Source organism: Pteronotus mesoamericanus, unplaced genomic scaffold (genome assembly GCF_021234165.1).
Source record: "Pteronotus mesoamericanus isolate MK-2021 breed Mesoamerican mustached bat unplaced genomic scaffold, CSHL_Meso_final contig_436, whole genome shotgun sequence".
NCBI classification, from domain to species: domain Eukaryota; kingdom Metazoa; phylum Chordata; class Mammalia; order Chiroptera; family Mormoopidae; genus Pteronotus; species Pteronotus mesoamericanus.
In genome coordinates this window covers 215,560-235,685 of record NW_026555164.1, presented here as the reverse complement: position 1 = coordinate 235,685, position 20,126 = coordinate 215,560, and the positions used below count along the sequence as shown (strand labels likewise).

The 20,126-nt window shown below is 72.1% G+C and overlaps 2 protein-coding genes across 7 annotated transcripts; both read right to left on the bottom strand.

The window, feature by feature from the left end:
* Positions 1 to 455: 455 nt before the first annotated feature.
* On the bottom strand, positions 456 to 10,229 carry UCKL1 (uridine-cytidine kinase 1 like 1). Of its 6 annotated transcripts, none has more exons than XM_054577510.1 (15): positions 10,092 to 10,229; positions 5,386 to 5,573; positions 5,197 to 5,303; positions 4,946 to 5,116; positions 4,797 to 4,868; positions 3,808 to 3,997; positions 3,668 to 3,729; positions 3,244 to 3,260; positions 1,675 to 1,773; positions 1,508 to 1,601; positions 1,358 to 1,420; positions 1,157 to 1,279; positions 975 to 1,082; positions 748 to 904; positions 456 to 674 (listed from the first exon to the last, which is right to left on the bottom strand). In XM_054577510.1, the coding sequence occupies exons 1-15, from the start codon at positions 10,202 to 10,204 to the stop codon at positions 595 to 597; spliced, it is 1,644 nt and encodes a 547-aa protein (XP_054433485.1). In that variant the 5' UTR covers positions 10,205 to 10,229; the 3' UTR covers positions 456 to 594. The 6 variants fall into 6 exon arrangements, with proteins under 6 accessions (XP_054433485.1, XP_054433484.1, XP_054433488.1 ...); XM_054577509.1 differs by lacking the exon at positions 3,244 to 3,260 and adding an exon at positions 2,216 to 2,235; XM_054577513.1 differs by lacking the exon at positions 10,092 to 10,229 and adding an exon at positions 7,639 to 7,868 and having other exon boundaries at positions 5,386 to 5,576.
* Positions 10,230 to 13,426: 3,197 nt separating this feature from the next.
* On the bottom strand, positions 13,427 to 18,715 carry ZNF512B (zinc finger protein 512B). The gene is made up of 16 exons (XM_054577524.1): positions 18,592 to 18,715; positions 18,190 to 18,332; positions 17,732 to 17,860; positions 16,995 to 17,638; positions 16,675 to 16,901; positions 16,502 to 16,573; positions 16,262 to 16,408; positions 16,013 to 16,137; positions 15,846 to 15,938; positions 15,603 to 15,701; positions 15,350 to 15,520; positions 15,000 to 15,194; positions 14,733 to 14,834; positions 14,389 to 14,451; positions 14,000 to 14,098; positions 13,427 to 13,804 (listed from the first exon to the last, which is right to left on the bottom strand). Exons 1-16 carry the CDS (start codon positions 18,713 to 18,715, stop codon positions 13,556 to 13,558), a joined length of 2,682 nt encoding a protein of 893 aa, XP_054433499.1. The 3' UTR covers positions 13,427 to 13,555.
* Positions 18,716 to 20,126: the final 1,411 nt, after the last annotated feature.

Below are 20,126 nucleotides of genomic sequence, written 5' to 3'. Positions count from 1 at the left end.
GGCCCCCAGCTCAGCGAAGGCAGGCTGGACGTGGTCTCTGGCCTCGGAGGGCAAGGACGGCCGGCCGAGGCCCTGACCGCCTCTCCTGCAGCCGGGCTCCTGCTGGCGGCTGCCCCCAGCTCATCAGCGCCCCCCCCACCGGCCGCCCACACACCCACTTCCGCGGGGCCTCCTGATAGTGCAGACACGTGGTGGCGGCGGAGGCAGCTGATGGGAGCCTGAGGAGGAACTCCAGGCCAGGTGGCCGCCAAGGGACCCACCTGGCAGGGCCAGGGCTCCCCAACCCGGGTCCACTCTGCCCTCTGCCAAGCCAGGTGCCTAGCACGAGGGCCAGGACAGCCTGTCCTGCAGGGGAGGAGGCGAGCAGGGCCCCTGGCCTCTCCATGGGCCCTGAAGCAGGCGGACCGCTGGCCGCCCGGGGGCCACTTCCAAGCCCCCAGCTCATCAACCACAACTTTGTTTTTCTGAGACTTTATTTTATAAATGTGTAGAATAAGTTACACCAGTGACGTCGTTAAACTAGAACAACGTGTGTCGTCTGTGAGCAGGGGCCGGCGGGGGGCGTGTGCGGGCGGGAAGAGAGCAGGCGTCGGGCTAGCCCATGGACGCCACTTCTTCCTCGTCGCTGCCGTCGGGGACGGCGTCCGTCCCGAAGTAGCGGTCGCCGAAGTTCCCTGGAGAGAGAAGCGGGCCCTTGCGGCGGCGGCTCGGGCCCCCCTGCCCCGCCGCGGGCCCCGGCAGCCTCACCGATGCCCGGGATGATGCGGAAGAGGTCGTTGACGCGCTTGTCCACGGCCGTGGTGATGATCCTCACGCGCGGGAAGGCGTAGGCCACCGAGTGCACGCCCATCTCTGCCATGAGCAGCGACAGCAGGAAGATCTTGTCCTCCGGCACGTCGTGGTCCTGTGGAGGGGCCAGGCCGCGATGGAGACCCCGCCCCGCGCCGCGCCGCCCCGCCCTCCGGGCCACTCACCAGGAGCACACGCACGGCCATCATGGCCGCGGCGCCCGTGGACACGGTGCAGTCCATGAGGATCACGTGGTCGTCGCTGATGTCCTTGGGCAGCCGCAGGTAGTGGAGCTGTGGGCGGCCGCGCGTCAGCCGCGGCCGTGGCCTGGGGTCGCCCCCCGCGCCCCGCACGCCGGCCCCCGCACCTCCGGCTCCCCCGTGAGCTGGTTGGTCTGGATGAGGATGGTGCCAATGCGCACATCCTTGCACACCGCCCGCAGCGCCGGCTCCATGGTCTCACCCGCCCGCAGGATGGACACTCCGGTGATCTACGGGGGAGGGGGCTGAGCCGGACGCTGCCCCTCCGCCTGCTCCAGGCCCAGCCCCCGGCCGTGCCCCCACCCTACCTGCTTCCCAGCGTAGCACTTGCCCGCGTAGTCCTGCCCCTGCGGGGTCTGCACCACGCAGTCCTGCGGCCGAGAGGTCGGGGGTGCTGGTGAGCACAAGGGGCCGCCCCCGCCCCCGGCCCCCGCCCCACACCCCTGGCAGCCCCGCACCTGGAAGGGCAGGAAAGACAGCGCATGCTCGATGAGCAGCCGCATCAGCCTCTTGGAGTAGAAGATGAACTCGTCCCGGCTGGTCTCCTTGTCCCTGCGGCCAGCCAGGCGGGGGCGGTTAGCCACCGGGGTGGCCGCGCGCCCACCCGGCCCCGCCGAGCCCTCACCTGATGATGGTGTGCATGCCCCGCACCTGCGGCGTGCTCTTGAGGACGCTCAGTGTCTGCGGCAGGGGGTGGCACTGGTGCGCCGAGGCCAGCGCGGCCCTGGGGACACAGCCGGGTCGGGACTGGCGGAAGGTCTCGTCCCGGAGGCCCCGCCCGCTCCAACACTGGGGGACACTGGGGGGGCGTGCGGGGTGGGAGCCGCCGCCTCCCTGGGGCTCCTCTGGAGGGAGGCTCAGCCCCGGACACCCCGCCCCCTTGAGGGCCAGGCCAAGGTTAAAGGGCGCAGCAGGAGGCAGAGCAGCTGGCCATTAGGCGGGAAGCAGACTGCAGGGTGGGCCGCGGAGACAGGGCCAGGCAGAGCGAGGGGCCGCAGGACCCCTCGGCCCCCGGGACGGCTCGGCTCTGGGGCCAGGCCCTGCCCCTGCCCCCCAGGGGACGCGGCCCCGCGGACAGGGCCGAAGCGCCGTGCCTCGGGGGGAGCAGGCGGGGGCAGCCCCAGCACAGCGCACCCGGCACCACAAGCAGCGCACTCGGTCCTCACATATCCCAGCGCAGCTTCCTCTGCCGCCAGGTGGAGAGGTGACGAGCAGGGAGCAGGGCAGGCAGCCCCGGGGTCCCAGAGGAGAAGAGAACAGAGAGGCCGCTCAGCAGGGGGCAGGGGTCCCGCGCCGGCGGGGGAGCAGCGGGGGCGGCGGGAGGGGGCCGGGCGGCAGGAAGAGCCCGGGGGGGTGTGCGCGCTGGGGCGGCCCCCGCCCACCCCTGGCCCTGCTTCCTGGGGCAGCGGAGGTGGGCGCGGCCGCCAGCCGCCACTTCCTTGGCTGACCAGAGAGGGGAAAATGCAGCTGGCCCCGTTTGGGGTTTGCTCCGCTTTGAAACCTGGAGACGTTTTCCTCAGGGCGCAGGCTCGGCAGCCCTGAGGGGCGGTGGGTGTGGGGCCAGCAAGCCCAACGCACACGCAGGGGCGGGCGCCGGAGACCGTGGCACGGCCACAGCCGCGGGGCGCGGGGGCTCGGGGGCGTGGGGCCCCCGCCGGCGGCTCCGCCCACACCCCGACCCCACAGCGAGCCCAGGCTGCGGGTGGGTCCCCTGCGCTGCTCGCTGTGTGGGGACAGGGCCCCGGGACCCCAGGCTGCCCGGCCTGTGCGCGCCCCTCCTGGCTCTGCCTGCACCTGGGCCCCGGGCGGGGGGGCCTGTGGGGCCCACGGGGCAGAGTCCAGACTGGCCTTCCCGTCAGGCAGAAGTGCACGCCTGGCCCTCGGGCTGCAGGGGTCACAGCGCGGGCCACCGCCCCGGCGTGAGCAGCGCTGGCTCAGGGACGCCCAAGGAAGGGGCCTCCCGAGCGGCCGGGCCAGCCCGGGGGCCGGGCTCAGTGTGACCTTAGGCAAGCGCCTTAACCTCTCTGTGCCGCGGTTTCCTCATCCGCCCGAGAGGGGCGGCAGAAGCAGCGTGGGGGCCCGTACCCCTTCTGTGCCGGGGGCGGGGCTGCCACGGGGCAAGGGCGGCCCTGGCTCCCAGCCCCGAGGATGCCGGCCATGCCTCCGTCGGAGCGGATGGGCGTGGACGTCTTACCTGACGCTGAGCTCACGCTGCGGCAGCACCAGGGAGACAAGGGAACAGGGGGCGCGTCAATGACAGCAGGGTGCCCCCTCACGGCCGTGCGCCCCGCCCGGCCACCCCCAGGATTGGCCCTGCCACGCCTCGCTGAGCGGCGGCCCTGGTGACTTGCCCACCACGGCGGGGGCCGCGCCCTGCGGCCTCTGACCTGCGCAGGCAGAGCCTCAGGCCTGCAGCCCAGGGCATGTGACCTCAGGTTGGTCCCGCCGCGGGGGCTCCAGGCGTGGCACTTGCGCCAAAACCCCAGGGTCCCCCAAGGGCGGCAGGGGCAGCTCCGGCCTGGGGCACAGGGCCTGAGCCCACTTGTTCGGGGAGCGTGGCCGGCTGAGCGGGACACAGGAAGCAGGGGGCGGTCAGGGGCCTGGCTCGTCCCGCTCACCTCCTCCAGCTGGCTGTGCACGTGCTGGACAATCAGGTCGATGGCCACTGTGTTCCCGCTCCCTGGGGGAAGGGCCGGAGGGTGAGGCCTGCCAAGGGGGGCGGGCCCCGCGTCCCCACTGACCCCCACGGCCGGCTCACCTCGGGGCACCACAATGTCCGCCAGGCGCATGGTCGGCTGGATGTACTGGTCGAAGGCCGGCTTGACGAACTTGTTGTACTGCTTGATGACGCCCGCGATGTCGCGGCCGCGCTCGCTGATGTCCCGGCGGAGCCGCCGCACCAGGCGGATGTCTGAGTCTGTGTCCACGAAGATCTTCATGTCCAGGAGCTGGCGCGGAGCGAGCTGCTGAGCACGGCCGGCCCACGGGGGCCCGGGCCCCGCCTGCCCGCCAGGCCGAGGGCTCAGCCGGGCCTCTGTCTGAGGCGGCTGGACACTCCGGGACGCCGGCTCTCCAGGCAGCCACCCACACCGACGCGCTCGCACCGGGGACTGGGCTCGGCGCCTCCGGGGCCGGTCCCCGCGCTCAGCGCACGGCAGGTGACCCCCGACGGGGCTGTGGGGGGCCGTGCTGGGGGCGGCGGGTCCCTGGGACCTGAGCCTCAGAGCTGCCGTGGGACGCGAGCCCCGGGCCCCCACACGGGCCTCTGCTGGGGCCGCGCATGGGGCCAGAGGCCAGCGAGGACGGACAAGGCTGGGCCGTGCCTCGCGGGGTCAGGAGCGCCCTCAGCGGACATGCAGCCTCCGGAGGCCACCCCCACCCAGGCACCGGCATGCATGTGAGCCGCCCCACCCTCAGCCACCGCGGCCTCCGCGCGGACCCCAGAGGACGGCCGCGGGATGCACGGGCGGGGGCAGAGGGGCGCGCGCTCAGACCCGGAGGCTGCGGCCCTGCGGGCGGCTGCTTCCCCGGCCAGGGCGGGCCTGCCTGGTCTGCTCAACCCCACGCTCCCTGGAGAGGGGACGCTCCTCCCTAACACCCAGGGACCCCTCCGTGGGATGGGGCAGGTGACATGCAGCACACGGGTCAGGGCCTGCCTGGGGATGCGAGTCCGTGGCCCGGCCTGCGGGCAGGCGGCGTTGGACGGGACGGGGTGTCCCGGGGGAGGCAGCCCGAGCCCGCCCTCACCTCCAGCAGCGTCTTGTCGGCGAAGGCCATGATGCCCTCGAAGATGATGACGTTGGCCCCGTAGAGCGTCTTCTGCAGAGGGAAGGGCCTGTGCTGGCGCCCGCGCCCCCGCGCCCCCCCGCGCCCGCCCGCCGGCCCGCCCGGCCTACCCAGTCTTTCTTGCGGCTGTGGGTGGTGAAGTCGTAGACGGGCACTTTGACACTCTTGCCCTGCTTCAGTTTCTGCAGGGTGGACACGATGAGGTCGAAGTCGAAGGCGTCAGGGTGGTCGAAGTTGTAGTTGTTGAGGGCGGCCTGCTCCTGCTGCTGCCGTGTGAGCACCTGTGGGGGGAGCCGGTGGGTGCTGCCCGGGCCGGGCTGGGCGGCGGGGGGATGCAGGGCGGGTGCGGGTGGGCCCTCACCTTGTAGAAGGAGTCCATGGACAGCAAGACCACCCAGGGCACATCCAGGGCCTCGATGATCATCCTGGCCACCGTGGTCTTCCCAGAGGCGCTGCCGCCGCCCAGGCCTGCAGGCAGCGGAGCCGGGCGTGACGGGGGCCCTCCGGCTGGCTCGCCCGCCCGCGGGGCCAGGGCGGGGCGGCCGCTCACCGATGGCGAAGGCCTCCTTGGACTGCGTGCCGTGCTCGTTGTACCAGGGCGGCCGCCCCGCCGTGTAGATGGTGCGCTTGCTGGTGCGCAGCAGGGGCGGCTCCGACTTGCACTGGCTGGTGGTGCGTTTCCGGGGCGCACGCCCGGCGCCCACAGGCGGGAGGAGCCTGTCCAAGGCCTCGGCGCTGCTGCTGAGGGAGCAGGGTGTGCTTGCCGCGGCCCGGGCCCCCGGCCCACCGCCGCCTTGGGCGCCACGCAGCCATGTGGCCGCGGCCAGGGCGGTGCGAAAACCCGCCCGCCAGCCTCCTTCGGGGCCTGTGGCCCCAGGTCCCTATTCACGCCAGTCCCGGGGGACAGCAAACCACGACGGGAACGCGGGGGGCGCTCCGTCCACGCCGAGGACGGGGACGCGGATGGACGCGGGAGCAGGACCCTGGGCCGGGGACCCGCAAGGAGGCCCCCGCAACCCCCAGGGCGGAGGGTGGAGGCCCCTGCAGCCTGCAGGGTGGCACCCGGCTGTGGCTGTTGCCACGCTGCGCCACCCGTGGGCCCCCCACGCCGGCCTGTCGCTGACGCCCTGCAGGGTCTCGGGTGTGGCGGCTGCCTGAGCCCCAGAGCGCAACAGGGTGGCGCCTGGGGGTCCCCGATGGGCTCCGCGGCAGCTCGACGCCTGCTCAGGGAAGGCCTGAGAGGTGCGGGCACGGCAGGTGCCCTGAACGCGGGCGGCGGGGATGCAGGCCCGAAGGGTTTTGCGCGGGCGCAGCACTGCACGCCCTCGGGCCGTGAGCCTGAGTGGGCGCAAGCGCGAGGGAACCAGAGGCCGACGTGCCGGGACCCGGAACAGGCACCTGCCTCGTCTGAGGGGCTCCCGAGCACACGCCCCTTTGCTGCCAGAGGCCAGGCCGGGGTCTGCGCTTGAGGCTCAGAGTCCTGCTGGCGCCGCTACGGCCGGCGGTGCCTGGACGGTCAGTGTCTGCACACGTGTGGGGGGGGGCGGCGTGGGAGGAGTCTGCGGAGGCCTGACACGCGACAAGCCACACAGGCGGCTCAAGGGCACGGAGAACAACGTCCACGCGTGCACGCGGCGAGGAAGCCAGCCGCGGGATTTGACAGGAGACGCACGGCACAGTCCTGGGGGACCGAGAAGTCGCCAAGGCTGGGCGGGCGGGGGGGGGGGGGTGGCAGCGGCAGTAATTAGCTGGTTTGCGTGCGGTGTGCGCCGCGGTGTCTCCGTGGAGACGGCAGTTGCCCGCCGCGCTCTGCTCAGAGCCCGGCGCCGAGGCTCGCGGTGGGGCTGAGCGCACACAGCGGGCGCCAGGGTGCCCTGGTGGTGGGGGGCCCGGGGACGGGACATGCGCCGCCTCCGCCCTTGAGCCCGGGGCTCAGCCGGGCCCCGCCCACACAGCCGCTCAGCCCCCCCGAGGCGGGGGCGTCTGCAGGTCCCCGCCACAGGGCAGTGCTGGCCGCTCTAGACGCCCGTCCAGGAGGTGGCCCGATCGCAGGCCCTGGCAGGGGCGGGGATGCTCCCAGTGGCCACAGGCCCCTCCCTGTACCTTCTACTCCGGGGGCGGGGGTGGGGGGAGCCCCAGGAACCACGGCCGCACGGCGCACGGGAGCGGGGGACGGCCCCGCGGGCCTCCCAGCCCCCATCTCTCACCCCGGGCTGCCAGCCCGTGGCAGGAGCCTTCGGCCCCTCTGGTGAGCACATCTCACCCTCCTGGGGAAGCCGGTCACCAGCAGACGACTGTGGGCCTGCGCCGCCAGCACCCAGGGCGGACACCTTCCCGGGGCAGGGGCCGTGGCCGGGGCGACCGCGCCAGACACCCACCCGCTCGGCGCGTGGGGCCCCGGGCAGTGTCAGGCTGGGCCGGAGGCCAAGCCCAGCCCCACAGCCTGCTCCACGGCCTGCTCCACGGCCCCTGCCGGGCTCTCTGGGGCCGGGGCTGTGGCTGTCCCGCTCCACGCCCTCCGGGTGAGCTTCGCTCCCTTGTCACAGCGGGACCAGCCTCCGGGGGGAGAGCTGCACAGTGCTGCCCCAGCCACAGGGGAACCGGGCCTCTGGCTCCAAGGGCAGGTGACTCCAGCCACGGGACTGGGAGCCACAGTGACACAGACCCCTGCCATGAGCAGTCCCCCGTGACACCAGAGCCTGCAGGGGATGGGCCGGCTCCCCAACCCCCGGCCCTGCCTGGCCCGGCCGTTCCCTGGGGCTCATCGCCCTGGCGAAGGCGGGTCTCTTCCCCTGCCACTCACCTGCCTTCTGCTCCCAAGGCCCAGCACCCTGAGATCCTGATGCTGGGGTAAGTCGGGGGGCTGCTCATGCCTGGGACTCGGGGATCCGAGGGGTTTGCAGGGGCGCCGCCGTACGGCCTCAGGCCCACAGCAGCCCCCCGGGACGGCTTAGCAGGCCCCCGAACGGCTGCTCCATGGGGGCTGGCAGAGAGGCAGGGGCCCGGCCGCCGGGAGGCCCCGCGAGGCCCCACGAGGCCCCGCGAGACCCCAGGCCGCAGCAACGGCGCTCAGCACTGGCCGGAGACCGAGGTCACGGGCACCGTGGGTCACCCGGCTGAGGGCTGTGCACTGCCCCGGTATTAGTAGCCCTGGCCCTGCTGGAGAGCAGGCCGGCCGGGTGTACACCACCCCAGACCCCTGGCCTGCCTGGGGCTGCAGAGCAATGGCCCCCAGAGCAACAGGGAAATCCGAGAATGTCAGTGCTGAGCCCGGTGTCCCCCTCCCCCTTCCCCAAGGTGCCTCCTAGAGGCATAAACAAATCTGAAACTCTACCCTGCGAGCCTCTGAGAATAACTGCCAGCCCCGCCCTCCACAGCTCGCAGCACGTCCCCCTGGCCACCCAGTGCCCGGCCCTGGAGGGGTGGGGTGACAGAGCCACTCCCCAGCCCGGCGGCAGGGGGAGGAGAGGCTCAGGAAGAGTGGCCGGCCGTGGGCACGGGGCTCCTGCACGGCCCGGCCTCCTCCCTCGATCAGCACAGCGGCTGGCGGGGCCTCCGGGCGGAGAAAATGCCCCGTGCGGCTCGCACGTCTGAAGGGGCCTCTCCCCTGGCTGCCCAGGTAACGCAGGCGGGTGACTGCGCCCCACCAGAGGCGCCTGGAGGCTGGACTGCCCGTGACCTGTCCACAGGAGCGTCCCTCCTGCCGCCCCCGCCCCCCCACAGCTCGGGCCGACGGGCAGGGGCGGGCCGCCCGGGTTTAGGGGAGTTTGCTGTTTGCAGGGCTGGGGGGAGCGGGGGGGGGGCTTGGGGGGATGGGAGGGAAGTGTCGGGGGCAGGTAGGAGCTGGGTCACCAGGGTCACACAGCAGGGCTCCCAGGCTGGCTCAGGGACAGCAGTTTCAGGGCCCCTCTCTCAGGGGAGGTGCCGGGATGGGGGCCCCACCCCCTGGCACGACCCTTCCTTCCCGCTGCTCTGGGCCGGCCTCCCTTCACCCAGAGCTGCAGCCCCAACCCTGAGGCGCACAGGGACACCTGGGCTCCCCTAGAGCCAGCACCGGGGCAGTGCAGGGACTGTGAGGCCGGCACCCGAGGGTCCGTGGCGGGGGGCCCTTGGCGGCAGCACCAGGGGACAGCGGTGAGCAGAGGCAGCTGGAGGGCAGGCCCCGTGGTCTCCGCGGAGTGGAGCCCCGCCGTCCCCTCCCTGCACTCAGGTCCGGACTCCCCGCTCTGGCCCGGCGGCAGCTGCCACGAACCCGTGTCTCCAGGGAGTGCTTCTGTCGAGAGGGTGCCTGGCCTGGCCCTCTCCGATCTTAGGCTAAGTCAAGGATTCTTTGGGACCAGCAGCCGTCACTGACTTAGGTCCTATTAGGCCCTGTCCCCCTGTGCCAGGCTCCCAGTCACTGCTCACTGGGAAGGTGTGAGCCCAGGACACAAGATGCTCCTTCGAGGCAGCCTCTTCCTGCCGAACCGCTGGGGGCGAGCTGCCGCAGCAGGGCGCCCCCGCTTCCTATCGCGCAGCACCGGGACCGCTCTGGAGAAGCCCAGGGACCCACCCGGCCCGAGCGAGGAGCCCGGGCAAGGAGCCTGGGCTGGAACCACGGCTTCCTTTGGGGCCCAGGCCCGGCCATCCCTGACTTCCCCAGGGGACAGGTCAGACCCGGAAGCGCGGGCCCAGCCTCCGGCGCAGGGGCCTGGCCCTGCGACCTGCTCCGCCACGGCCGCTGGCGGCGCCGGTCCCAGAGGCACCGAGCTGAGCCCGTTTCCGCGGCCACTTCTGTCTCCCCGGCCGGGGGGCGGACGACTGCACCCCCGCCACGTCCCCTCTTGCGAAGCCCCCGCAGAGGCCTCGAGGGTGCCCCGCTCCAGGCGGCACAGAGGGGCCATGCCCCACCCCCAGAATCACGACCCCCCTGGCCTCTGGGTGGGGCGGGGGCGGACTCCAGAGCAAACTGCCCGCCTGGGAGCGTCGGGCGCGCACTTGCTGCGCCCCGGCGCCCGCGGTAGCGTCCACTCGCGACGGGAGCCAGAGCCCACCTCGGGCCGCAGGACGCGCTCCGTCCGCCCAGCCTCCGCCTGGGCGCTCAGCGCGGGCTCGGCCCGCGGCCCGCCGGGGATCGCCCAAAGCGAACGGGGCACCCGTGTGCCCGGCCGCACCCCTGCAGCACCCCCGGAGGACAGGCTCGGGCGGGGGCGCCCCTCCCACAGCGGCCGCGGGGGGCGTGCGCGACCCCGGCCCGCCCTCGGCCGCCACGCCTACCGGTCCTCGCCGGCAGCCTCGCTCTTCGCCACCGGCCGCTCCGTCCCGTCTCCGGCCGCGGGGGGCGGCGGGGGCGTGCGGGGAGCATCGGCGGAGGCTGGGGGCGCCGCCATGGAGCTCCGAGGCCGCTGCGCGGAGCGAGTGGGCGAGGCGGGCTGGGCCGCACATGCCGCCGGGAGCTGTAGTTCGGGGCTCGGCCCTGTGCGCCCGCCGGTGCGCCGCGAGGACTACAAGTCCCACAAGGCCTTGCGGCCGGGCATCCCCTGACTCAGAGTCCAGTCTTGCGGACACGTGCGGGCTCCCTCTGCCCGGGGCAGGACCCCACCCCGGGTGTTTCCACAAACTCAGCCGCACACAACCCCTGGAAAAAAGTCAATAAACATTTATTTGATACAGTCATTTTTAATACATACAGTTGATGGCCCGCCCCCGTGCCACTCAGGGCCTGGGGGCGGGGACGAGGACCAGGGACAGATGGTCACGAGGCGGGCCGAGCCCGAGCTTACCGTCAAAACATCTTGCAAATAAACACTTTGTAGATAGAATATATATGTATATTTATGGTTACAAGTGATAGCTGGAACCTCTCTTTCAAAATGCACTTATGTACGGAGAACTGGCATTTAAAAAACCAAACCAAGAAACCCAAAGCACAGGATGCGTGCCTGTCAGGCCGGAGGTGCTGGCCGGTCTCCTGGAACACCCCCCACCCCATAAGCTCCAGGACAGGCCTCCTGAGGCCGGCAGAACGAGGACACACGGGGACAGCCCTGCCCTCCCTGGGTCGGGGTGCTCCGGTTCTTTCCCTTCTGAACCAGAGGAAGGGGGGCGCGCTACAGCTGGGAGGGCCACCGGTCACACCAGGGGATACCCTCATCTGCCTTTGCACAAGCAAATAAAGTGCATCCTATTCTTGTGTGAAGTGTCAGCCCCTCGAGTCAGCCCTCTCCTGTTCTCAGGGCAAGGGGGGTGGGCTGGGCCAGAGGTAGATCTTCAGAAAGGGACCCGGCATTGTGCCCCGGGCTTGGGTCTCAGGCAGAGCCCACGCCCACCGCGCCCTGGAGACTGCCCCTGGGTCCCTCTCACTGAAGGTGTCAGTCCAGGCCAGGCAGTTACCTGGCAGGGCCCCCGCCGATCAGGAGGCGGGCAGACCCTGCGGAGCCGCCCAGGGCTCTGCCCTCGGACCAGCCCGCCACCCCACTCGCCAGCCAGCCGGAGCGCAGGACGCAGGGAGGGAGGGAGAGGCAGGGGTCTAACCCAACAAGCCCCCACACCCACTTTAACAACAAAGAAGGGGGTTAAAGTGCTAAACATCAAGTTCTCCAGGACCCCACCTCCTCCCTCACACCTGGGCAGGGTTCCCACCCCAGGGGCGCCTGCAGAATGTGGAGGGGGACCTGGACACACACCCCCCGCTCCCCAAGGGCCAAGTACCTGAGAGGCCGGGGCGGGCGGCTGTCCCCAGCAGAGGTGTTGAGGTCCAACCTCCTCCAGCCATTGGCGACAGGGCAGAGAGGGCGCACCCGGGGCTCCTGTCAGCGCCTGCTTCCCCTGCCCCCCGAGGCTGCCCTGTGGCGGCCGCCTGACCCGCCTCCACCGGCCGAGCACCGCACGGGACGCCCCGAGCACAGGGGAGAAGCCCGCCTGCAGCCTGTGCCGCCCGCCTTGACTCTGACACCGGGTCACCCCCGCGTGCCCGTGGGTGTGCGGGAGGGGCCCGCCTCCCTGCGCCCTCCCCAGCACACCAGGCCAGGGCTGCCCAGGGTCAGGGCCTCTGGACAGAGCCAGAGGCGCACCGCGCAGCGCCTGGCCCCCAGGCCCCCGGGGCCTGTCCCCCTGCCATGGGGCCAGGACAGCGGAGCCCAGCTCTGAGCCCCTCCTCGCCAGGGCTGGGGGAGGGCGGCAGCTGGGGGGCAGAGGGGCGCCCCGCAGGCACTGCCTCCCTGAGCAGGGGAGGGACCCCGGGAACCCTGGCCCCGCCCCCAGACCCACCGTTGGCACCAGGAAACCCTTAGCACCAAAATGTCAGATTGTTGTAAGTTTTTGTATAAAAAACAGAATAAAAAAAGGTTGTTACTTGTCACAGGAACAAGACTGGCACCCACTACACACCCAGGAGACACACGCACACAGGCAAATATCAAAATTCACATCGTCCAGGATCGGCGAGGCCGAGCCCTCAGCCCACCCCCCACCCCACCCCCCGTGGAAAACAGCCTCCATCCAACCCAGGGGCTCTGAGCGTCCTCGCCCCCGGCAATGTCACGGCCAGAAGGCAGGGCCCGGGGAGGAGGCCGGAGCTGGCGGCGGCTCCTCCAGGTGCCCGGGAGCCCAGCCTGAGCCCTGCCCAACCCGCCACCTGGCCGTCCTCAGGGCCCCGAAGGGAGCCAAGACGGCCCCCAGCTCCCAGCAGCCCCCTGTGGCCTTGCCAAGCCCCTCCCCAGGCCTCCAGCTCTCCTATGAAAAGACCACACAACCGGAAAGGAAGGAGCAGGTGAAAAGGGGGGTAGGGGGTTCCCACAGGAGCCTGGCCACCGGCCAACCAAGTCTGGGAGACAGAAGGCTGCCTCCTGCAGCAGCCCCTCCTCAGAATGGGGCCCAGCCCCCTGCCCCGCATGCCTGACGGCCCCAGGCCGGCCCCCTGCCCAGACTGGCCAGTCCCTGGCGGATCAGGCCGCCCCGACCGGGCCGGCGGTGTCGGGCCAGCCGGAGCGGGCTCCCGGTGGCCCCAGCCGCTGCAGTGCTGCAGGTGGGCAACCAGCGGTCCTCCACAGGGACGGGAGAGCGACTGCGGGGGGCCGCGGCCCCCGCCGGGACGGCCAGGCTGGCGGGGCGGGGCTGAGCACAGCAGCCGTCGCAGGGGCTGGGGAGGGCGAGCTGGAGAGGTAGAGAACAGGAGCGGCGGAGCCAGGGGCGGGGAGGGGCGAGCGGCACGGCTGTCCGGGCCGCACGGCGGCGATGAGACTCGGGGCCAGTCCTGGGAGGTAGCTGGGGGTGCTGGGGCTCCAGTGTCGGGTAGAGGGGAGGCTGCTCAGGCACCCTCATCGGCCAGAACCAGGGACCCCCGAGCCTCGGGCCTGAGGAAGCAGAGAGGGCACGCAGCCGCGGGGCCGGGCCGGGCCGGGCCAGAGGGCACCGGGCTGCCGTGTGGCACCCCTGTGGCTCCGAGGCCTGGGCTGCAGCCCCTCCAGGGCCCAGACTCCGCCAGGCCTGGGGCTGTCCCTCCAGGCTATTGCACTTCCGTGGCTGCCACCGGCCAGGCGTGCCCGCAGCAGCCTGCACAGGGGAGGGGCCGCCTTCAGGGAGAGGGGCGGGGCTGGCCGCCCCCACTGGACAGGTGGGGAGACGGGGTGGGGGCGGGGAACCGCAGGGCAGGATGTCCTGGAGCTTGCGACCCAACCCTGGACAGAGGAGGGCGTGGCCAGCGTGGGGCCCGGGCCCCACCCCCCTGCCAGCCACCACGCTCACTTCTCGGGTGCCTTGCCGCCTCCCACCTTCCGGCCAGTGGCACCCCGGGCCCCCTTGTCTCTGCCTCCCGGGGGCCAGTCATCCTGGCGCGGGGGCATCTTGGGCGCAGGCTCCTCGGGGGGCCGCTCCTTGGGCTTGCGGCCCCGCTTCTTCCCGCCTGCCACGCTCTTCTCCTCCTTCTTGGGCACCAGTGAGTCCTGGCTCCTGTGTTTGGGGGGCGGGTCTGCTGACGTGCGGAACCAGTTCTGGGGAGAGAAGAGCAGTGAGGGGAGCCTGGGACGGGGGGGCGGCCGCTGACGCCACTTTGAGGAGGAGCTGCCGCGTCTTCCAATGTGGGCCACGCAGTCAAGCAGCCCTGGCCCTCCATGGCCGCCCCGCCCGCGGGCCCCGCGGCGCCCCCCAGGCCCCGCGGCCCCTCCCCGCAGGCCCCAGCCGCCCACCTCCGCGTGGGCCTTGAGGATGTGGTACTTGACTCCGCTCTCGGAGCTGAACTCCTTCGGACACAGCAGACAGCAGTACTTTCCCACCAGGTGGTCCCCCTGCAAGAGGTGGGAAGCCCCGCCCCGGTGTTGGACCGGGACCCCCACCCTGACCCGCAGCTAACCGGTGAGGTGGCCACAGCTGACGGGGCCAGGTCAGGGTGCCCAGTTGCACCCCAGAGAGGAGCAGCCCCCGTGGACGGGACAACTCGGGCCTGACCGGCGGCCAGGGCTACGGCCAAACGTCCCGGGCTGGGCTGGCCTTGGAGCGCGGGGGACGGGGCCGTGCGTCCCGCATGTGGGGGCCCTCCCGGGGGAACTGCCCGCCACGGGGGAAGGCGCGGACTCACCTTGCTGCAGCTGGCCAGGTGAGCCTTGAGGCCGGACACGCTGGAGTAGATGGCTTCACAGCACTGGGGTGGGAGACAGCCATGGGCGGGGCCTCCAGACAGGGCCCGCGGGCACGCGGCGCCCCTCCCCCGCCGGGGGCCTGCCGGGAGCCTGGGGCCTGGGCAGGCTGGGCCCCGGGGCTGCGGCCCGGCCTGCCCACCAGCAGGGCTGTGTCTGAGGGCCCACGGGGCTCAGGCACCGGGCAGACTGGCCTCCTGTCAAGCTCCCGCCCAGGGCCACGGCTGGGGCTCCATCCCGAAGCCCCAGAGCCGCCCCCCCTCCCCCGCACATCTGCCCAGCTCACGTCATTGGGACAGTTGACGTGGCCTTTCTCCTTCACTTCGTTCTTCCAGGTCTCCAGCAACTGGGGGTTGAGCGTGGGGAGGCCTGGCCGCGTGTAGTTGAGCTGTGGAAACAGGCAGCCACCAGGGTGAGCCCGGGGGCCCGTGCACCGCGGCCTCTGCGGGGAGACTCGCCCCTTGGGGAGTCAGCAGAGCACCAGCCCTGGCGGCGGGGGGCGGGGCAGGACCGTCCCGGGGCCACGCGGAGGCGCTTGGAGGCCAGGGCTCACCCGAGCCGTCTCGGGCACCAGGTCATCCTTCATCCGCCGCTTGGTCCAGTCTCGGGCCAGCTCGTCCTCCGCGATCTCTTGCAGGTGGAACACGGCGACCTGGGCCGACGTGCGGCGGATGCGGCCACTGGGCGTCCGCTCCACACCCAGCAGGTCCTCGGCCTCAGGGGGCTTGTCCTCGGGCTCCTCGGGGGGCTGCACGGTGCGGAGGCCCGGTGAGCAGGGCAGGGAGCCAGGCGTGCGCCGTGGCGCGGGGACACAGGAGCAAGCGCGGGCGGTGGGGGCCGGGGGGGGGGAGGGTGCCACGTGCCCGGCGCCCGGAGGGCAGGACCGGAGGCACCGCCACTCACCGGGGCCGTGTGCTCCGAGCGCATGTGGTAGTCGTGGCCGGCCTTGGAGCGGTAGGTCTTGCCGCAGTGGGAGCAGGGGAAGGACGGGCTGTCCACCTCGCAGGGCGGCCTGCCACAGCGCCGCTGGTGGTACTGGTAGCCCATGAGGCTGGAGAAGGCGGCCCCACAGCCCTGGGGGCCCGGGGGCGTCACGGGGCCGGCCAGGGGCGCTGCCCGGCCCCACGCCGCCCCGCCCCCTCGCGGTCCCACTGACCTCCTGAGGGCAGCGCAGCCGCCCCATCTGCTTCAGCACCTTGCGCAGCCGCTCCCGCTCCTCCTGCTCGCTCCCCTCGGAGGCCTCCGTGTCCGACGGCTGGGGGGCAGGCCCGGCCTCAGCGCCCCGCCCCGCCCCGCGCCGGGGGACGCCCCGGGGTGGGCGCAGGCGGGCAGGGCGGGCGGGAGGCCTGGGGTCCGCGGTCGGGGGGTGGCGGGCTGTGGGGCCGCCGGGCCGGCCTACCTTGGCGCTGTGCTCGGCCATGGTGTGGTAGTTGAGGCCGGCCTTGGACTTGAACTGCTTCCGGCAGTGCTGGCACTTGAGGGCGTCCTGGAGCTGCAGACGGCGACCCCTGAGCAGCTGCCCCGGGGCACCGCCCCCACGCCGGCCGGACCCCGGGGCGGCCTTACCTTCTGGCACACCTCCATGTGCTTCTTGAGCCCCACGAGGGTCTTCCGGGCGACCACGTTGCAGGTGGGGCAGACGGCCTCCCCGCGCTCGTGCAGAGCTCGCTGCCACTGCTCCTCGGGACCGCCTGCGGGGGGCGCCGGGCCGGCCCGGGGTCCTCGCTCAGCCCCGTCCGTCCGTGTGGCCCAGGACCTGCCGCGCAGTCAGGACCCAGCCCGCCCCCGCCCCCCCACCCCCGCCGAAGCCCCTACCTGGGGCTGGGTGGACGAGGGCTGCCGGCACCTCCTTGCTGGCGGCGCTGGAGGGGGGCGGCGCCTTCTTCCGGACGTCTTCGGGGCTCGGCCCCTCCGGCTTCTTGGCTCGGTAGCCCCGGGCTTTGTCTTCCGCCTTGGCCAGGCCTGCGTGCACACGCGAGGCGGGGCAGGTGTGGGCCGCGGGCACACCTGGGCACAGGCCCGGTCCCGCAGGTGCCCGGCCGGCCGGGGCCTCACCTTTGAGTCCGAACGTCCCTGAGATAGACGGCTGCTCCCCCGTAAACTTTTTGGGTGTTTTCTGCTTCCTTCCTGACTCGGGGGAGAGGAAATGGGGCCGAGACTCTGGTCAAACAGCCACCGGAGGGGCGGCCGCAGCCCCTGCCCTGGCCATGACCCCCCCCTCGTCTTACTGTGCTTTGTGCGCTCGGCTGCCTCCTCAGGCGGGGACACCGGGCCCGCGGCCCGCGGCGCCTCCTTGCCCCCCGAGGGCCGGCCGCCCAGCGAGAGGGGGCTACCGCCGAGGTCTGCGCTGGGCGGGCAGGCCACGCCCTGGCCTGTGGTGGACGGGCCATACTCCCCGTTCTCCGACCTCGCCTGCTTGGGCGGGATGGGGCAGGCATCCAGGCCGTCCACAGCCCTGCGGGAGGCAGGGAGGTGAGGGGCAGGCGGGCCCCCTAGGCCGTCCCCCAGGCCGCGGCCGGGAGCCCCCACCCCGGCCGGGAGCCCCCACCTTTTCTTCCCGCTGGCCCTCCCCGCGGCACGAGGACTCTTGTTCTCCGACTTGGTCAGCAGCACCATCTTGCAGGACGGCGTGTGTCTGCCGGTGATGGCGAGGGGTCGGCTGACCGTCACCAGCTTGCTGACCATGAGGGGCCGGCTGACTGTCACCGGCTTGGTGACCGGCACAGGTTTGGTGACTGTCACAAGTTTTGTCATCGGCACTGGCTTGTTGGCAGTCACTGGCTTGGTGACTGGCACTGGCTTGGTGACCGGGATGGGCTTGGTGACTGGGATGGGCTTGGTGACTGGCACGGGCCTGGTGACTGGCACGGCCTTGGTGATCGGCACGGGCCTGCTGACCGTCACGGACTTGGTGACCGGCACGGGCCTGCTGACCGTCACGGGCTTGCTGATGCCGATGGGCTTGCTGACCCCCACGGGTTTGCCAATGGTGACGGGTTTGCTGACTCCGATGGGCTTGCTGACCCCAACGGGCCGGCTGATGGTGACGGGCCGGCTGACCGGCCCAGGCTTGGGGGCAGGCAGAGGGCGGTCCATGTGGTTCCAAATCTGGTGCTTCTCCAGCTGCGTCTTGGAGGTGAAGGCGGCCTCACAGAAGGGGCAGGGGAAGGTCAGCCTCTCGGAGATCGCGCCCTGGGCGGAGAGGGCAGGCGTGGGCCGGGCCGCGGGGCCTCCGCCGCCGCCCCGAGCGGGGCCGGCCGCCCCCGCCGCGCCGCCGCGCCTTACCCCTTGGCACCGCTGGTAATGGTACTTGAGCCCGTAGATGCTGGGGAACTCCAGCCAGCAGCCGGCATTGGGACACTGCACCCGGGAGTGTGCCTTGAATTCGTCCTTCCACTGGTTCATCAGGGAGAGCTGCGTGGCGAGAGGCGGGGCTGCTGACGGCCGGACTCAGCCCCTGCCCGGGCTTCCCGGGCAGACTCGCTGCCGGGGCCCTTCGACCTCGGGGCCGCAGCAAGGTCCCCGCCGCCTGGAGCGGCAAGGGGCCCTAGACCTGTTCTAGGGTCCCCGCGGACATGGTCCACTGGGTCCCGGGCCACACCATGACCCCTTGGGGCACAAGGTGGCCCCGGCGCGGGCTGAGGCCTTGGTGCTGGATGTGGGGGGCGGCAGGCAAAGGCAGGGCAGCGGCCTCGGCGGGCAGACCCCCTCATGAGCCCCACCCTGGCCCCCAGGGCGCTCACGGGAATGTCTCGCAGGGCCTGATTCTCAGCTTTCGGACGCCCCTTTTTCTTCCCTTCTGTCCTGTCGCCGGCTGGACTTCCCGGGTCAAAGCAGAGCGGGGCCTGGCCAGGCACGGTCTGCCCCCCGCGGGCCACCGGCAGCCCTGCAGCACACAGCACGTGGCGGCTTGGCGCTGCGGCCCCCGCAGCCTCGCCTTGCACCTAGGAGGCTGCCGTGGGCCCGCGCCCCACTGCGGAGGCACGGCGGGGGTGGCTGTCAGCCCAGGAGAAGACTCCGCGGCCCTGGCTCCCCCCGCCCTGGGCAGGCTCTAGGGATGGCAGCCCGGCGCTGGGTGTCCGGGAGGCGCCCTCGCCCTGCAGTCTGTGCCGGTTTGGCGTTGACCTCGGCCTGACCCCTCTTACCCAGCTTCGGCGGGTCGTGCCGCACAGGAAGCCGGACCTCGTGCCGGCTGCTGTCCTTCCCAGACCCGCTCCTGCTGGGCCCCGGGAGCCGGCGGCCGCTTCCCACACAGAAGGGGTCAGTCATTGCTGCAAGGCAAGCGGACGGCCCCGTGAGGCCCACCTGAGGTACCCGTCCTCGTACCCCGCCCCCAGGGCGGCCTGCCTTTTAGCTCCGGGAAGGGGACCCAGCCTGTCTGTGCTCTTGGTCACAGGGGAAGCAGAAGATGGGGGACTTCCGGTTCAGGGGGCGTGCCGGCCCGGCAGAAGCCTCCCCAGGAGACACCATCGGCCTGGGAGAGTCTTACCCTGTCGCGAGACCCTCACCGGCCTGATGGGTCCTTCCGTCCTAGACAGAGTCCCCCAGTGTGCAGAGAACCGTGCCCCTCCCACCCAGCGCTGGGCCAGGCGGTGCCAGGAGGGGCCGAGCTCTTGGGCGGGAGGCCAAGGACATCCGTCCCGGGGGCCAATCATGACCCCAGCGTGGCCGGCACCTGGGGGACGCCTCCCTTCATGGCCCCACCCAGACCCAAGGCCCTGCTCCAGCGGCCCCCCTGGATCCTTCTTCCCCAGGACAGCGCTGGGAGACAGCCAGCGGGGGCCCCGGGGCCCCACGCCCACTCCCCGCCTGCACGGCCCCCGGGCCGGGGCAAACGGAGGGCGAAGGGCGCCACCGCGCCTGCTCTGGCCCCCATGTCGCTGGGGCCACCGGGCCTGACCCCTGCCTCTGTTTGTTCCGCTGGGGCCCCGCAACCCAGAGGAGGCCCCGAGAGGACTGGGCCCCTCGGCCGCCCTCCGCCCGGCTGACTGAGCCTCCTCACCTCCACCCTCCGCGGCCTCTCTGCCCCCCGCCTACAGGGCCACCAGCACCTCTCCAGAGACCGCTGGCCACCAGCCACAGGGAGCTCCCGCCTGCTGAGCGGGGCTCTGCGGACACGCGAGCTGGAGGGACTCCGCGCTCAGACCTGCTGGGTCCTCCACAGGGGCGCCCAGGGCCCCGGGGCAGGGGGCGGCGGGCGCAGGTGATCCCTGCCCCGGCAGCTTCTAACTACCTCGGAGGGGACAGGAGAGGGCTGCCGTGCCTACCAGGGTACAGAGGCTGTCTGGGCGGGCCGAGGTCAGAGGTCAGGACAGCCACTGCCTGCTGCCAAGGGGGTGCCTGGATCCGGGGGCCCGGACAGAGCAATGGGTTTAGAAAGGTCTGCGCAAACTTCTCTGCGAGTCCTCACGCTGCAACTTCAGAGGAGACAATGCCAAGATCAGTTGCCCCAGCCTCACGCTGACCCCGAGTGGCCTGAGGGGCAGGTGCCTGCTGGAAACCGCGCCTTTCCAGTCTTTCTGCAGCTTGGGCGGAGAAGTCAAAGTTGGGGGGCCTGTGGCCGGGGCTGGCCTGGGAGGCAGAGACGCTCCTTCCATCCGGGGCCTGTGACTCGCTCCGGCAGGAAGGGCTTCCGCCCCCGGGGGAGGGCCCAGCACCGACCAAGAGGGGGGACCCCCAC

What these genes read in the sequence shown, in the direction of transcription:
- UCKL1 (XM_054577509.1), bottom strand. Translation starts at nt 10,204, where the DNA reads ATGGCGGCGCCCCCAGCCTCCGCCGATGCTCCCCGCACGCCCCCGCCG. An exon ending in CAAGGAGGCCTTCGCCATCG is followed by an intron (nt 5,304 to 5,385) that starts GTGAGCGGCCGC and finishes CGCTGCCTGCAG; the next exon opens with GCCTGGGCGGCGGCAGCGCC. An exon ending in GGACATTGTGGTGCCCCGAG is followed by an intron (nt 3,730 to 3,807) that starts GTGAGCCGGCCG and finishes CCCTTCCCCCAG; the next exon opens with GGAGCGGGAACACAGTGGCC.
- ZNF512B (XM_054577524.1), bottom strand. Translation starts at nt 18,715, where the DNA reads ATGACTGACCCCTTCTGTGTGGGAAGCGGCCGCCGGCTCCCGGGGCCC. An exon ending in ACGTCAACTGTCCCAATGAC is followed by an intron (nt 14,452 to 14,732) that starts GTGAGCTGGGCA and finishes CTCCCACCCCAG; the next exon opens with TGCTGTGAAGCCATCTACTC. An exon ending in ACCTGGCCAGCTGCAGCAAG is followed by an intron (nt 14,099 to 14,388) that starts GTGAGTCCGCGC and finishes CACCTCTTGCAG; the next exon opens with GGGGACCACCTGGTGGGAAA.